General features: G+C 52.6%; 1 protein-coding gene and 1 pseudogene across 3 annotated transcripts in view; one reads left to right on the top strand and one right to left on the bottom strand.

Moving 5' to 3' along the window:
* Positions 1-2529: 2529 nt before the first annotated feature.
* The window catches only part of Triobp (TRIO and F-actin binding protein), a 58567-nt gene continuing 44611 nt past the window's right edge, over positions 2530-16485 (bottom strand). For 2 of the 3 annotated variants that reach the window (XM_052160422.1, XM_052160423.1), the window contains 7 exons: positions 8432-8579; positions 6904-7006; positions 6299-6458; positions 6106-6219; positions 4664-4750; positions 3809-3969; positions 2530-3217 (listed from right to left, as the gene is read on the bottom strand). In XM_052160422.1, the coding sequence (XP_052016382.1) occupies positions 3811-3969; positions 4664-4750; positions 6106-6219; positions 6299-6458; positions 6904-7006; positions 8432-8579 (771 nt within the window). In that variant the 3' untranslated portion in view covers positions 2530-3217; positions 3809-3810. Of the gene's footprint in view, positions 3218-3808; positions 3970-4663; positions 4751-6105; positions 6220-6298; positions 6459-6903; positions 7007-8431; positions 8580-15806; positions 16387-16485 lie in introns of those variants that run through there. The other variant, XM_052160424.1, reaches the window with a different exon arrangement.
* Positions 13938-14022, top strand: LOC127668301 (uncharacterized; annotated as a pseudogene).

Genomic DNA, 16485 nt, shown 5'->3' with positions numbered 1-16485 from the left:
TGTGCTGATCGTGTGGCCTTTTGGACGCGCTGACTGCCTCTAACTTCCAAACCATCATAGGCCAAGGCTGGGGCCTCAGCCAGAAGTTGGCTCCCAGGACAAGGAGGGGCAGGTCATTGGATCTCAACCTTCCTAGTGCTGCATGACCCTTTAATACAGTTCCTCACGTTGTGGTGGCCCCCAACCATAAAATTATTTTCATTGCTTCTTCATAACTAAATTTGCTAGTGTTATGAATCATAGTATAAATATCTGATATGCAGGATATCAGATATGAGGCCTCTGTGAAAGGATCAGTCAATTCCCAAAGGGGTCATGACCAATAGGTTGAGGACCACTGGGTGAGAAGGCCAACACCCTGCAGGTAGGTAGGCCTTGAGACGGAGCTCCCTGAGTTTCTGAGAACAGGGTGGGGACAGATCAGTGGTGAGATGCAACCCATCATGGACCAATGGTCCAAGGTCAGGACAAGGAGACACCCAGTCATAGAAGAGCTGAGGGCAGACCCTAAAGACAGCCCTGCAGAGAATCCCTCCTTAGAGACACAGGAGGCTGGGAAGGCATCTGGTGTGAGGGAGCCACCTCTGGTGATCAGCCCCTGCTACTATCCTGTCCCTGTAAGCCTGGTCTAGCCCTAACTTGTTTTTGATTGGAAGTGATGTCACAGCATCCGAATGCTGCTCATAAACTCCATGGATTCCACGTCTGAAGCTTTTTAGTGGAGTCACCAGCAGGGAGGTAGTCAGACCACTGTGCATTCATGAACCATGGGGAGAGCCACAGAGCTGGCATCCCAGTAAGGTGGCAGACCTGTGAAAGAAGAAGCTTTCACACAGCCACAGGGAGCATGGGGTGACCTGCACTTTGGCCACCAGAGAGAGCTGCAGTCCCGCCATGGGTCCAGGAGGGTGTACAAAGCAGTAGATACCTGAATGTTTATATTCAATACCCGCAGCCTTCTGGAGGGGAGGGATTACTGTCCTATTAAACAGAAGAAGAAACCAAGGTCTGAAGGAAGGGAGTTCAGGAGGCAGAAGTGGAGAACAAGCGAGAGGTTTCAGGCTATTTACACAGCAATGGCTGCATGCCCCAAAACAGACTGAATGGCCAGACCACAGTGTTTCTGGCCAAATGTCCATGGATGAAGGGGGGGTTGGGCTCCTCTCCCAGGTACCTGACCTGACACCTGCTGGAAACCTGGTTTGGTCTTTTTCCTTCTCAAAGATTTATTTATTTAATGTATATGAGTCCACCATTGCTCTCTTCAGACACACCGGAAGAAGGCATCAGGCCCCATTACAGAGGGTTGTGAGCCACCATGTTGTTGCTGGGATTTGAACTCAGGATCTCTGGAAGAGCAGTGCTCTTAACCGCTGAGCCATCTCTCCAGCCCTGATATGTCAGTTTACTGGGCTGAGGAGATTGCTCAGGGCACTGCTGCTCTCCCAGAGGAGCTGGACTCAATTATGGCAGCTAACAACTATCTGTGAGTCCAGTTCCAGGGGATCTGATTCCCTCTTCTGTGAGGATCAGGCACCCAGACTGCATGCAGCAGGCAAAATACCCATACACACATTTTAAAAAATATTTTAAAAAATATACTGACAAGATTTGTACCCAGTAAAATGCACAGACTGTAAATGTGCAACTTGGTACCTCTTACACAGGGAATGTGCCCTGTCACCTCCACCCAGACTGAGGCAGAACCTACCTGCAACCTCTAGATCCCTCTGCCCATGGCCAGGTAGTGTCCTGCCTTCCCTGGCTCAGGGCCTTGTTATTTTGCTTTTGAACTTCGTGTGAATGAACTCCTCTCATATGTGATTTTCATGGCTTCTAATAAACCATCAAGTCTGGATGATTTACCTGTCCTTTTGCACATAGCAGCTATGGTTTATTGCCATATTATATGACCATAAACAAATTTATACCACAATTGTTCTGTTGTTGGGAGTAGGGAATTGGGTCACAAGCTCACAGGCTGTCCTGGAGCTTGCTATATAGCTGAAGGTGAGACTTTGAACCTCTGATCTGGGAAAACTGATCAAGCTGGGCCAGCATCTCCCGTGGGGTTCCAGTCTCCTGGGACTCTGTGGTTTCTGTATTTTGGGAAAGTGACCATGGGTCCAGCCGTGATGAGAGCATCCACTCCTACTTCCATCGAGGGCTGGAGAAGCAGCAGAATCTCAGCCCAGTGCAGGGAATAATAGAAAAAGGTTGTGGGGATGGGGAGTCAGATTCATCACTAGCCCTCTATAATTCCTCAGCTTCTCAGACAATGAGTTGATGACTTGAATGAGTCTGAGGCAGGGCCATTGGTGATTCACCAGGGAACCAGGTCAGAGTGCCATTTTGGATTGTTGTGAGGGTGGAGACCGGGTTCTGCTTCTGCTGCTGCCAACCTTCGTATCACTCAAATGTCTTTTTGAGTGATTCCCTCAGAGGCCCACAGACCCTGCTTCAGCTAAGGTGGGACCCAGAAGCCACTTTCACAACCTTCCTACCCTGCCCAGCATCCACAAAGCCAGAGTTGCTGGAAGGTTTTATTAAGTTAGGAGGACTCATGGAACACAAGTGTCTTCATGGGTGGCGCTGGTGGTCCACACCCAGTGCCCCTCAGAGTAGTGGGACTATGGGGACAGCTACTGGCCCCTCCCTCTGCCCACTGGACCCCCTGCCCAGAGTCCAGGGCAGGAAGTAGTTAGTAGAGGTAGGGCAGGAAGAGAGGGCTGCTCCCTGCCTTTCCCTCAGGTCAGCTCAGCCTGGCCCTGCTTGGGCCTTCATGAGAAGCCCAGGGTAAGGAAGGAGGGCCACGCGGGGATGACAAGGGGAGCAGGGGCCAGTGCCTGAGACACACACCACCAAGAAGTTGCCTTTTTAAAAAGTTTAAAGTGTTTTAGAAAAAAAAAAAAGGCAAAGAAAAAAAATCTATATAAAAATCTTTCACATATAAAATCCTGAAGAAGGTGCAAGGTAAGACCCTGTGCAAGGGACGAGCTCAGATCCGCAGTGTGTGTGTGCATATATATATGTACATGTGTGTGCACATATGTATGTACATGTATGTGTGTGTGTGTGTGTGCGTGTGCGTGTGTGTGTGTCTCAGGTGTGAGTGCACGTGTGACCCAGGGTGGGGAGAAAGCTTGGCTTCTGACTTGTGCCAGAGAAGGCGGTTGGCTGCTCCCCGGGGGCTGGAGGGTCCTGGAGGCACAGGGACCTGGAAGGGAAAAGTAAGCACTGAGCTCTGGGAAGGCCCAGCCTCAGGCGCTGGCCTGTCAGTGTGGGCCAGGCCAAGCACACAAGCGTCTGCCCATGACTGCTGGCCTCAACTCTGCCAGAGCCACTCTTCTGGGCAGCCACGGGTCTGGAGTGGCTGACTCATGTGGTTTCATCTTGTCAGGAAGAGAAGGTAGACGGACCACCATGTCCTGTCAATGGTATCGGGTCGTACTGTATCATATCGTATGGAACCCTCTGAGGGAAGGGCTTCTGTGCTGACTGCAGCATGAAGCTTGAGAGAAGACTGAAAGCAAGTCCGGAATGTGCCAGGGGCCACCACCAACCTGTGGAGGGTCAGACACTAGGAGATTGGCCCTGACAGTGGCTAAGATGCAGGCCTTTGGGGTCCCGACCCAGCCATGTGTCATCACCTCAGGACAAACATGCACAGGTTGACAGAGCAGACCTGGACTGTCTTATGGCCAGAGCAACCCTTTGTAGCTAGCACAACGATGTCACTGACAGACAGGGAAATGAGCCAGGGAAGGACATGCTGGCCCAGCAGCTGCACTGCAGGGCCCTCACCCACCTCTACTCAGCCAGGCTGTTCCTCACAGCCTCCTTCTCCTGCAGGGCAGCCATGGCCAGGCGCAGGTGCTCCTTCAGCTGCTCAATCTCGCGCTCTGATCTCGTCTTGATGTGGTTCAGCTCCACGTATACATCCTGGTACTTCCCTGTGAAGCGCTTGTCCTAAGGTGGGCAGAGGAACACTGAGGGCTGGAGCCCACCACGCCCACTCCCTGCCTGCCACACGCCCACTCTGCCCCCTGCTGGTAGCGCAGAAGGCCAGGTTCCCCAGTGATGGGGCATTGTCTTTCCTTCCTTAGAGGGATGGCAGCTAGGCCTGGGGAGGTGAAGCCTTTGCCAGGGTCACAAGGGTAGGGTGACAGGGGGTGGGGGATGGGGACCTGGACTCAGGCTTGGGTCCTTTACTGAGTTCTCTGCCTATTCTCCAAGCACAGCCACGGCCACACTGGTTCACCTCTCCGAGCCACAGCACACTCACAGCTCGAACAAGCCAAGGGTGACCAGACAGGCTGTACAGAACTAGGTGGGTTTCCCAAGTCCTAGCAACCCTTGGCACTGACCCACAGCCAGGCTGCGATAGTGCTCTGTCCTGTTTTCAGGTATAGCCCTAGCACCTTAGCTCAACAGTAATCAAGTCAAATGACCTTGAATGACCAAACACAGGCATTGCCTTGGGCGAGTCGCACCCCTCTCTGTTACCCAGTCTGTAGTGGGCAGTGGGAGGCTTCAGGCAGCTGGCTTAGGCCGGCACCCGGAGGGCACCTGACCCCACGCTGGCTGGCCCCGCCTACCCGACCCCACGCTGGCTGGCCCGCCTACCCACCTACCCGACCCCACGCTGGCTGGCCCCGCCTACCTTCTGGATCACCTGGAGCTCATCCCGGAGACACTGCACCTCTTTTTTCAGGTACTGGAGTTCATTCTCCTTCACTCGCAGTAGCACCTAAGGACATACATGCAGGGCTGAGGCTGGACCAGAGGCCGAGGCTACCCGGACCCAGTTCCCTGAAGCCCGGGACCTCGCAGAATCAAGGACTGTGAGGACCTCAAGGACCCCTCCCACTCCCGTATCCCCCCTTACACCCCCCACCCCCGTACAACCCCAAGCTGCACCAAAAGCCCCTGCACGGCACAGCTGGCCCCCCAGGCCACGCCTCTGCTTTCCGCCCCGCTCCTCCTATACAGTGAGAAGGACTCTCCTGTTCCCTCAGCCGCGGCCTGGCACAGTTCCAGGCTCAGCTGCTGGGGTCAGCGGGGTTTGGCACACGCTGTCTTGTGGCTCTACTGTGAACTGTAGCATCTTACAGGGCAGGCCTACCCCCACTGCGCTCCCTGAACTCTAAGGAGCAGGGCTATTTACATGTGTGGTGTACAGAATCTCAGGGGAGGAAAGCCCTTAAACTTCAGACTTAGCAATGTACTTCTGGGTCCAGCCCCAGCTCCCACACAAAGAGCTGTGTGACCTTTGAAAAGGTCATTAACTTCTTTCTCGGTTTCTCCTCTGGTTAAAGCAGACTGTAACAGTGCTTGAGGAATGGCTAGATAGAGGATAAAGGAACAAAGGGCTGAGAGCTCTAGGCACAGGAGCGAGCCTCGCGCCAGTGCTTTTCACCCTGTGGGTCGAGACCCCTTTGGGAGCTGACCAACCTTTTCACAGGGTTGCCTAAGACCATCGTGAAAATCAGATTTTACCTTATGATTCATACAAAAATTACAGTCATGAAGAAGCAACAAAACTAATTTTATGGTTGGGATCACCACAGTACGAGGAACTGTACTGAAGGGCCACAGCATTAGGAAGGCGGAGACCCACTGCCTTCTGTCTTTGCTAATAAATGAAACAAAGAGCTGGGCGATCCTAGAGTCACTCACGTGTTCTCCCTTCAAGCCCGCCCTCCACATGCAGAGCGCTAGCAGCCTCTGCCCCCTTAATTTTATCTATTTAGTCCTTGAGACAAAGAGTTTCTCTATGTAGTCTGGCTATCTTGGAACTTGCTATATAGACCAGACTGTCCTGGAACTCAGAGAGATCTGCCTGCCTCTGCCTCTGGAGTCCTGGGATTACAGCTGTGCACACCACACCTGGCACAATAGCCGTTTTATATACATTTTATATATGCTACTATTCAAGGAGGCAGAGATTGAGGTCACTCAGTGGGCAGATGCCAGGGCCCAAGGCTTAGCCTGGAAGATCTCAGAGTTTTGAGCGACACTTGCAGGTGACACCCAGCCTTCTAGAGAGTTGCCCCAGAGGTTCTTGGCCAGGGACAAGGGAGGAGGGAGATGGAGTCCACTTACCTCCAGCTCACAGGAACTCCGCTCACTGCCACGTCCGCAGCTGTTGCCTGTGCCCTGGGAAGCGATGAAGGTACGGAGGCGGTCAATCTCCTCCGACAGGTGGGAGTGCAGCTCCTAAGAGGATAGGACAGTCAGTCAGGGTGGGGACACCAGGCCGGTCGCACCTACCCACAGCCTGCTGGGCCCTGGCTACCTGGTTGTGGCGCAGCAGCTCCTGGCCCTCCTGCTGGCAGCACCGGAGGGTGTGCTCCCGCTCCTCTGCCTGCCTTGTCAGGGCCCCGATCTCCAGGCACTTCTGCGAGTACCTCTCAGACAGCACCTGCAGCTCCTGTTTCAGCGCCTCCATGTCCAACCTAGGCAGCAGGGGTCGGGGCAGAGATGAACTGTGTGCGCCTCCTGCCTCGGCCTGGCTTTGGGTCACAGTTCAACATTGCTGGTTTTAACTACACTGTGGCTTTGAACTCAGTCTGCGGTGGCTGTGGGCTGGTAACACCCTCTGGCCTGCAGGGCTGTCCTCTGACAGGGTGAGCTAGCTCAGGGGTTACCTCTCATGACGACGCCATGGCCCCAGCCCCAGAACTGTGTTGGGGCAGAGAGACTCTCACAGGGGTCAAGAGTAACATTGCAACTTGGCTCTGGGTGACACCTAAGGGGCACAGGCTAGGCCTTTGGGCACTGATGACCTACGTGGGCTCTGCCAAGGCCCTCAGCAAAGCCCCAGGTGTGTCTATCAGGGTGAGTGGTGCTCCTGGCTCTGAGTCACATCTACTCAGACCCCAGACCCTGCCGCCATCTTACTGGTGTTGCTTCCGAAGGCTCTCCGGGCCCTGCTGGAGACTCCGTGTCTTGCTCAGCTCCCGGCTCAGCTCTTCTTGATACGCCTTCTTCATGGCTTCAATGGCTAAGAGCAGGACAGACAGGCAGAGGAGGAGTTGGAAGGGGTCACCACAATCCCACTTGTACTGGTGCAGACAGGGACAGAGGTGTACCAAAAACGTGGTCAACGCTGCATCCTGAACGCAGTGGCTCTGTGTGAGTTGCTCTGGGTCCTCCTTGAGGTAGTCCTGTGTGATGGGCTCTCACGGGTGATATGTCAGTATCTTCTATTAGTGGTTTCTGGCTAGCTTTGAGCAGTGCCTGGAGGACCATCCACCGCGGCCCATCTGCCCTGCCTGGCCTGTGGTCCAGACAGCAAGCACTGCAGTCACTGCGAACCTGCGTGACACAATGCCTCTGCCTCAGGACCCTTCCTGGAGGTGCTTAACTACAGCTTCTCCTCACCAGAGGGTGACGGAGCAAGGCCCAAACACCGGCTCCTGCTGTCTGTTTCTAACAGTGAGCTCTCAAGAACCCAGTAGTTTTCCCATACCACACAGGGCAGTCTAAGAATTAAACAAGCCTCCAGCCTTAGATCTATCCACGATTCCAAAATGCAACATTTCTGAACACTGGGTGGATCTCATTCCTTCTGGGTGGCAGACACTGACTTAAAGGGACACAGGCTGCTGGTGTCTGTTATTCAACACGGTGTCACTTCCATCAAGTTTTGGTGCTGGACCACACTGGACAATGCCTGCATCCTGCTGGGGAGGGGCTGCCTGCCCTAAAATGTGAACACAACCAAGGCTTGGCAGGACCACGTGGACAAGAGCGCAGGGACTACTTAGCCAGTCTCAGCAGGATGCAAGCTCCAGGTCACATGACCCCACTCGTGACCAGAGATTGCCCAGGATGTTCCAGGCACACTCAGCAGGTAGGCACTGGACGGCGAGGAGGAAGCAGTTTTTCTGTCTCGGGTGTTTCCCGTTTTTGGCTTGAGAAAAGCAAGGCAGTTCCGAGCGTAGTTTTGCAACCAGTGTCTGCTCTAGGCTCAAAGCCCAGCTCTGCCGTTCCCAAGCTGGGCCACCTGGGACAGGTCACTAACCTCTCTGAGGTCCAGCTTCCTCACTCGCTGGAAACCATAAACACTCAGGAGGCTCCGAATGTGTGGGGCACAGAGAGGTACACACTGCCAAGCTACAGCGAGGCTCACAACCACTCCTCAAGCATCCCAGGGTCTGACCCTAGGACCAGAACAGGGTGTGGGTGATGGGCTCTCTCCCCTAGCATGGAGGTGTAATATGCGGCTTGTGGTACCCCTGCCTCCACAATGTCTACAGAACCAAAGGAAGAGAAGTCACAACCCAGGGGAGGAAGGGAGGTCTTTTACTGGACCACAGATGACTTCCGGGGCTTCCAACCCCTCCTGGCTCCTCCCACCACATCCTTACTTACGGGGTTTCCCAGTTCACAAGCGGAGGCAGCAGGCGCTGCCCGTGGTCCTCACCTGAGGCAGTGGCAGCCGTCTCCTCGGCCAGGAGCCACTCCTTCTCCTGCTGCAGCCGCTGCAGCTCTCGCTCATGGTGCCGCTGCAGCTGCTCCATCACCTGCTGGTGTGAGGACTCCATCTCCGCCAGGCTGCGCTCACAGGCTTCCTGTGGGCCAGAGGCCAGGGAGGTCATGAGGCTGGACCCCCGTAGGCTTGTCTGGAGCCAGGCTCACCACCATGCTCAGAGATGCTGCACCGTGGTCCCACACCTGCTCCCTCTGCCACCCACCTCTCCTCACTCACAGACTTCACCAGCCTCTCTTCCGCTTGAAGCCCCGCAGTGACTCCCCATTTGCAGGACTAAGTCTGGCTCCCGCAGCCCCATCTCTGCCTGGCCTGGCACTGCCAAGCAGTCCCACAGTTAGGAAACCAGCTCTTGGGATGGCGAAAGGGCTCATCAGGTAAAAGCCTGCAGTTCAATTCCCAGAGAATGCTCAAGAGCGGGAGGAGAGAACCGACTCCGAGAAGCTGCCTTCTGAGTTCCGCAGGCACTCACCCACCCCCTCATAACAATCTAGAGGCCAAGGCTATTCCTCTGCTGCGGTGCGGATGCTCTCCTGGGTCGCTCGCTTCCCCCACTGCCCATCTTAAACACCTCTCCTAGTTCTGCCTCTGGGCAGCCTCTGCCCTGCCTCCCCAGGTCCTGCTTCTTCAGGAATATAATAGCCTGGTGACACCATACACCTGACCCAGCTTAGGCCTGGGGTACAGGCCAGGGTAAGTCACATGGCAGGGGCCTTGGTAAATGAGCTGGAACTGTTGACAGCACGCAAATGGTTTTGCAGGTAAGACAGTAAGCAGTTAGGTCCACGTCTACTGTGACGAATGTGTATGGGCAGCTTGATGTTGTCACCATCTGTTTGTTTGTTTATTGGTTTTTCAAGGCAGGGTTTTTCTGTCTAGCCCAGGCTGTCCAGGAAATCACAGATCCACCTGTCTCTGCTTCCTGAGTGGTGGGATTAAAGGTGTGAGCCACTACCGCCCAGCCGGCCACCATCTTTTTGAGACAGGGTCTGGCTGTATAACCAGGCTGGCCTTGAACTCTCTGCATCTCTGCCTCAGCCTCCCAAGTGCTTGGAATTTCGGGCGTCAATCAGGGCCTTTTTGCAAACTCCAGCTTGGGCAGGTTCACTCCAGGAACACCCCACACGATGGGGCCAAGAGGGTTCCCACAGCACAGCTGGGGCTATGAAAACTAAAGGTGGCCGGGCAGTGGTGGTGCACACCTTTAATTCCAGCACTTGGGAGGCAGAGGCAGGCGGATTTCTGAGTTCAAGGCCAGCCTGGTCTACCAAGTAAGTTCCAGGACAGCCAGGGCAATACAGAGAAACCCTGTCTTGAAAAAACAACAAAGGGCTGGAGAGATGGCTCAGCAGTTAAGAGCACTGACTGTTCTTCCGAAGGTCCTGAGTTCAAATCCCAGCAACCACATGGTGGTTCACAACCACCCGTAAAGAGATCTGACACCCTCTTCTGGTGCATCTGAAGACAGCTACAGTGCACTTAGATATAATAATAAATAAATCTTTAAAAAAGAAAGAAAGAAAACTGAAGGTGACCTACATGCTCACAGGCAGACCCCTGATTCAGCGATGGGGTCTAAACCCGTAGAGCACAACAGGCAGCTGCTGGAGGACAGGGAGGCCATGTGGACTGCTGTGAAGTGAAAGCTGACTCCTGACAATACCCACGGGTACAAAACAGGCCCTTGCCTGCCCTGGCCTAGGTATGCAGAAACAGAAATCGCTGGCAGGCTATCGTGGCACACAGAACAGCAGCCCTCCAAAGATATCCATATATGACTGGGACCGGCTCGCTCCACGTAAAGGAACTAGGGCTTCCAACCAGCTGGCCCGAGAGGCAGAGGGCAGTCCGAGGCAGTCTGGAAGCCTGAGGGGTGAGGAGGGCACAGAGGGCAGAGAGGGACGGCGAGTGACAGGCCACAAAGGGAGGGAACGTGAGGCGGGTGGGCAAGCAGGTGGGATCCATGGTCCAACCTGCAGCCCATCACAAAGGTGTGGTCCAGCCCACACCCCCTCCTCAGCCTGCGCTGGACTTCAGCATGGCTGTCCAAGTCAGCTGTCAGTGTCGCCTGGTCCCTTTGGCCACAGGACGCTGATCCAGACAAAGCGACGGTGGGAAAGGGAGGCACAGGGCTGGGGCAAGGGTCAGAAGCTCACTGCTCTTTACACTGATGTAGGTGGGGTGTGCCACAATGCACGTCAAAGGGGCTCTATTTACTACGGGGCCTCCTGGGACGGAACTCAGGTCACCATACTTGGAGGCAAGTAACTCCCCACTGAGCCACCTCGATGGCCCTTGTGGGCTCATTTCTAACCTTTTAATTTACTTATATTTTGCAGTGGAACCCAGAGATTCGAGCATGCGGAAGTGAGTGCCCTACTACTGAACGACAGCCCCGGCCCATCGTGTGATTATTTATTTATTTATTTATTATTTTTTTTGTTTTTTGTTTTTTTGAGACAGGTTTTCTCTGTGTAGCCCTGGATGTCCTGGAACTCACTCTGTAGACCAGGCCGGCTTCGAACTCAGAAATCCACCTGCCTCTGCCTCCCAAGTGCTGGGATTAAAGGCTTGCACCACCACAGCCGGCTCTTTTGTTTGTGATTTTTAAAGACAGGGTTTTTAAAGACCTTAGCCTCTAGCTTGGCTGGCCTTGGATTTAGGATCCGGCTTCAGCTTCCCAAATGCTGGGACTATGCACCACCATGATGATAATTCCAGGACTCAAACTCTGGGCTGCAGAGGCAGGCAGATCTCTGTAAATTTAAGGACAGCCTGGTCCAGATACAGAGTAAATATGGTTCTTATACAATTTACTTACTTTTTTTTTAAAAAAAAAGATTTATTATTTATATGATTACACTGTCTTCAGATCTGTCTTCAGTCAGATCTCATTACAGATGGTTGTGAGTCACCATGTGGTTGCTGGGAGTTGAACTCAGGACCTTCAGAAGAGCAGTCAGTGCTCTTAACCTCTGAGCCATCTCTCCAGCCCCAATTTATTTACTTTTATTAATTTCTTGTTTTTTGAATCAGGGTCTCATGATGCATCTCTGGCTGCCCTGAAGCTCGCTATGTAGACCAGGCTGGCCTCAAACTCCTAGAGATCTGCCTGCCTCTGCCTATGTCTCCCAAGAACTGGCATTAAAGGCATGTGCTGTCATGCTGGGCTGTTTCTTTTATGATTAAAAAATGTTTTGGCTGAATGGGTAAACTGCTTTCTGTGGCTAAGGACCTGAGTTCAGAGCCCTAGCAGCCACACAAAAATACAGTAGTAACCACAGTTCTACTGGGTATGAAAGAGGTAGGGCTGGAGAGATGGCTCAGCGGTTAAGAGCACTGACTGCTCTTCCAGAGGTCCTGAGTTCAATTCCCAGCAACCACATGGTGACTCACAACCATCTATAATGGGATCCTATGCCCTCTTTTGGTGTGTCTGAAGACAGGTACAGTGTACTCATATAAATAAAAAATAAATAAATCTTAAAAAGAAAGAGCCAGGTGGTGGTGACACATGCCTTTAATCCCAGCACTTGGGAGGCAGAAGCAGGCAATTTCTGAGTTCGAGGCCAACCTGGTCTACAGAGTGAGTTGCAGGACAGTCAGGGCTATACAGAGAAACCCTGTCTCACAAAAAAAAAAAAAAAAAAAAAAAAAAAAAAAAAAAAAAAAAAAAAAAAAGAAGAAGAAAGAAAAAAAAGAAAAAAGAAAAAGAGAAGAGAAGAGAAAAGAAAAGAAAAAAGAAAAAAGAATCAGACAGATCCCCAGCTCACAGCAAGCTCTAGGTTCGGTGAAGACCCTGTCTGAGAACATACGGTGTAGTTAGCATGGTAGTACACATTTTTAATCCCAGTACTTGGGAGACAGAGGCAGATGGGTCTCTGGGAGTTTGAGGCTAGTCTGTACGTTTCTGTTCCAAGTTGCAGGCCAACCAAGGTTACATAGTAAAACTTGGTCCGTTCGGACCCCCCAAAAGGAGGGGATGTCTAGACAGTATCTCAGCGCTCAAGTCAGTGGTTCAACCCCCTGTTGAGTTCCAGGGGATCTGAAGCTCTTTTCTGACCTTGGTGGGTATCCACATGTATAAGACATACGTTCACATGCATGTGCACATGTACATACACATGCACAAGCTTACACATGCACACACATGGACATGTGCACGTACACATAAATAAAAATAAAGAGGCCAGGTGTGGCGGTACATCCTTTAATCCTAGCACTCAGGAGGCAAGGCGGGGAAGCTGGACGGCAGCCAGGGCTGCGAGCCTCTGTCTGAAAAAAAAACACAAAACAAACACCAACCAAACAATCAAACAATAAAAAATTTAACTTCTGGCTTCTGTCTGTATACACAGGAGAGTACACACAATCACACACATGAACATACCAAATGTACAGAGAAAGAAAGAAAAAAGAAACATGTGTAAGGTCATTAAAAAGGACAGCCATGGCCAGGGAAGAAGCTACAACACAGAAGGGCAACTTCCCTGAAGGAGCAGTTCCCCTGGGACCTCCACCCACTTCTTGGGCAGCTACGCCTGAGACCACAGCAGGTTTGTAGAGAAGGGTTGGGTCCAGATGTTCTGAGTGTGAGTGTGTGTCTGAGTGTGAGTGTGTGTCTGAGTGTTAATATGTGTCTGAGTGTGAGTGTGTGTCAGGGGAATCACCTGTTCTGAGTGTGAGTGTGTGTATGTGTGTATGTGTGTGTGTGTGGGGGGGGGGGGGAGGGGAAGGGATCACCTGTCCTGCTGGGCCTTTGTTCTGCCTGTCCCCTCATAGACCAGGCCACCTCGAAAGAAGAAATGAGCTGACTGTCTCTACCATGCTTCCTTCCCCTGTGAACTTCAGCCTCCCTCAGAGGCCTCACAAGGGCCACTCCAGATCTGTGGAGGGCTTGGTAACACGGGGTGAGGACTGCCAGGTGCCAACTGTGACCTGCCTTCCTCAGTGACACTGGCCACCTCTGCCATCAAGGCACAGGAGGAAGCCGTGGTGGCTCACTGCCTCAGCTACAGAGCCCTTCTCCTATCACTACCTCAGGGCCACAGTAGGCCCAGTGCTGAAGGCCCTGCTCCCCGCACAGCTGTTCTGCAGGTAGAGCTTTTCATCCCTGCAAGAGGGCCACCCACTCAGCCCGAGAAAACAGGCTGGGAGATTGCTTCTCAGCAGTCACCTCTCCAGGATCAGCTGAGTTTCCAACCACCTCCTCCTGTGCCTGAGGGACATGTGACTTACAAAGTTCCTCTTCTCTCCAGTGCCTGCTGTCCCAGCCTTCACTGTTTCCTGAACACTTCCGCCTCACCTCTTTGTGTGTGCACGCACACACACACACACACACAAACACACACACACACACACACACCATCCCACCTGCCCTGAGCCTGCGCCAGCCAACTTACTAAGATGGCGTGCTGGCAGCTTTTGAAGTGCCCAGTGCGTGCTTGCTTTGGCAGCATATATACTAAAATTGGAACGAGACAGAGAAGATTAGCATGGCCCCTGCGCAAGGATGACAGGCAAATGAAGTTCCCAGTGGGGCAGAAAGGCTCAAAAGGCTCAAGTGGCTCCAGGTCTACCAAGAGCTTCGGGGCCTCCATGTCCTTATGGTGACTGTGGAGCTACTGTAGTGCCTCTAAAACTTCAATTGGGTAAAACAAGCTTTTTCTTAAGAAATCTAAAGCTGGTTGTTAATAGAAAAGTGAACACATACAGCTGCTCTCATTCCAGCGAACGGACCCTCCCAGAAGATCTCCAAGTTCCACTCAGTGACCCCAGGCTGGAGCCCACCCTGCATGAGGGGCCCCACCCATGACAGGACCCGACCACACTGGGCCACTTCCACCCTCCCTTAGCCCAGGTAACCCCAGGATAGCCTCCTCACCTGTTGCTCCTTCAGCTCTCCTCCCCTCCCCACAACTCAGAAGTAGCCAGCCCTCGCTAACGCGGTGGCCCAGCCCCAGAGCCACCAGGGCTCTCCTGCCCTCCCAGGCCCCGGTTACCAGGGCCCAAAATCTCCCTTCCGACCTCTGCCAATCTGTTCCCAGTCAGCCTTGTCCTAGCTCCTCAGGCCTGGGCCTCGCCCTCTTATCCACTGCACTCCAAGATCTCCTTGTGAGTCCCTGGAGAATGCCTGACATCTGCGGGAGACTCATCCCAGCTTGTTCTTGGAGGTTGGACTATAGACACCAACTGGCCTTCTACCTTCTGCTGCAGCAAGATCCCCACGCACTGGCCACCAGGAGCTCAGTGTGTGGCCCTCGGGGGACCTTCCGAGACCCTCTCCCCATCCCAGCAGCCTCTTCTCTTCCTGGCACTGGTATGTATGGTATAGACTATAGACAGCTGACTCTCCAGTTACTCAGAACTGTGACTCTGCCATTAAGCAAAACTACTTTTTAAAAATTAAATGCATCAGCATTAATAAAGACTGTGGCGTCACCTAGGCAACAAGCCTCTGGACACACCTGTGAGAAATTATTTATGGCTACCTCCGGCCATGCCTGTGAGGAACTGTCTTCTGTAGTTTAAGTGAGGTAGAAACCACCATACAGGAGAGACGTACCATCATGGCCTGCACCTGCCAGGTCCCATTCTGCATGGAGGGGTGACGGCTGAGCTCATCTCTGTCTATCTCCTGGCTGTAGGTACGATGTGACGCTGCCTCAGACTCCTGTTACCATGCCATCCCCTACCCTGGACCCTGAGCCCAAATAACACCCCCCCCCCACTTACGGCGCCTGTATCAGGATACTTTATCACAGCAACACAAACGTAAGGAAGACAAAGACATCATGGCTGATGGTCGAAACGTGTCCGTACCACCGCTACAGAATGTTTCTATTGTGTGTGGCCCAGGCCTTGCTTAAGGCTACTGTACCCAGATGGCAGACACCCTACACAGCAGCGCTGGTCCATCGCGATGGGAAGCTCACACCATGGAAACTGCTCTATGTCACATACTGGGACTCGGTTTATTTTCTGCCATCACCTGGAAGTGTCGAGAACATGCTAGGAATGCAGATGGAGCCTCTCACTATGTCACGCCTAGAGCTACATTTGTACAGAACAAAAAAAGGTGAACTATTCTGACTAGAATGTTTTCAGTCTCCACAGAAAGCTGTCTTTCAGTTCAGCAAAGAATTTGCTTAAAACGTTGATCTTGAGAAGTTACTCATTAGTATAAAAATATCAACCAATACACATATAAGAACTGCCTGTGTTTGTTAACAAATTGTTATCAGCCGTGGCCACAAGAATATGGAGAAATCATTAAAGCAGTCTAAGAAGAATCCATTTCTGTATGGAATTCACAATAAAAAGGGTGGTACGCTTTATTTGTATATCATATTTGTATATTTGCACACTAAACAACCTTTATAAGTTATAATAAATAGAAGCACACACACACACACACAGATTTTTTCTGGTGAGCTAGTTATCCAGTTGTGAGAATCAAAATCAGCCCCAGACATAGACAAATGTCCCCAGGGGACAAGGTAATTTCCCAGGGGCAGACAAGGTTGCCCTAGAGGGAGAGAGAGTCACCCTCCCTTGTTGAGAACTGCTGTCTCAGGCAAACTCCTGAGGGCAAACTGGAGGCTCCCAGGTCCCGCAGACCTCCTTGGTGGGCGGGGAAAGCCTCTCCCTGTATTAGGAGAGTGACCCCCAGGACCACTGGGTCCCCACTTCCCCACAGGGAAGCAAGGAAGAGGTCCAAGTGCAGACTAGTCACACGGGGACTCACACACAGGCTCTGTAGTCAGCTGGACCCATTGTCAAATCCCACCTCTGACACCTGCAGGCTGGGGAACCTCGGGCAGGTCACATACCCTCTCAGAGCTCAGTGGCCTTGTCTGTAAAATGGGCACAGTGATCATGCCCACCAGCTGTGGGGAGATTAAACAACATGGTGTGTAGCAAATGCCTGGCAACGATTCTCCACACAGAGAGGGCTCCCCAAACATAGATGTTCTCTGACAACACAG

The sequence above is a fragment of the Apodemus sylvaticus genome, chromosome 17 (genome assembly GCF_947179515.1).
Source record: "Apodemus sylvaticus chromosome 17, mApoSyl1.1, whole genome shotgun sequence".
Lineage (NCBI taxonomy): Eukaryota > Metazoa > Chordata > Mammalia > Rodentia > Muridae > Apodemus > Apodemus sylvaticus.
The sequence above is the reverse complement of the archived record's forward strand: the minus strand, read 5'-3'. Positions and strand labels throughout refer to the sequence as shown.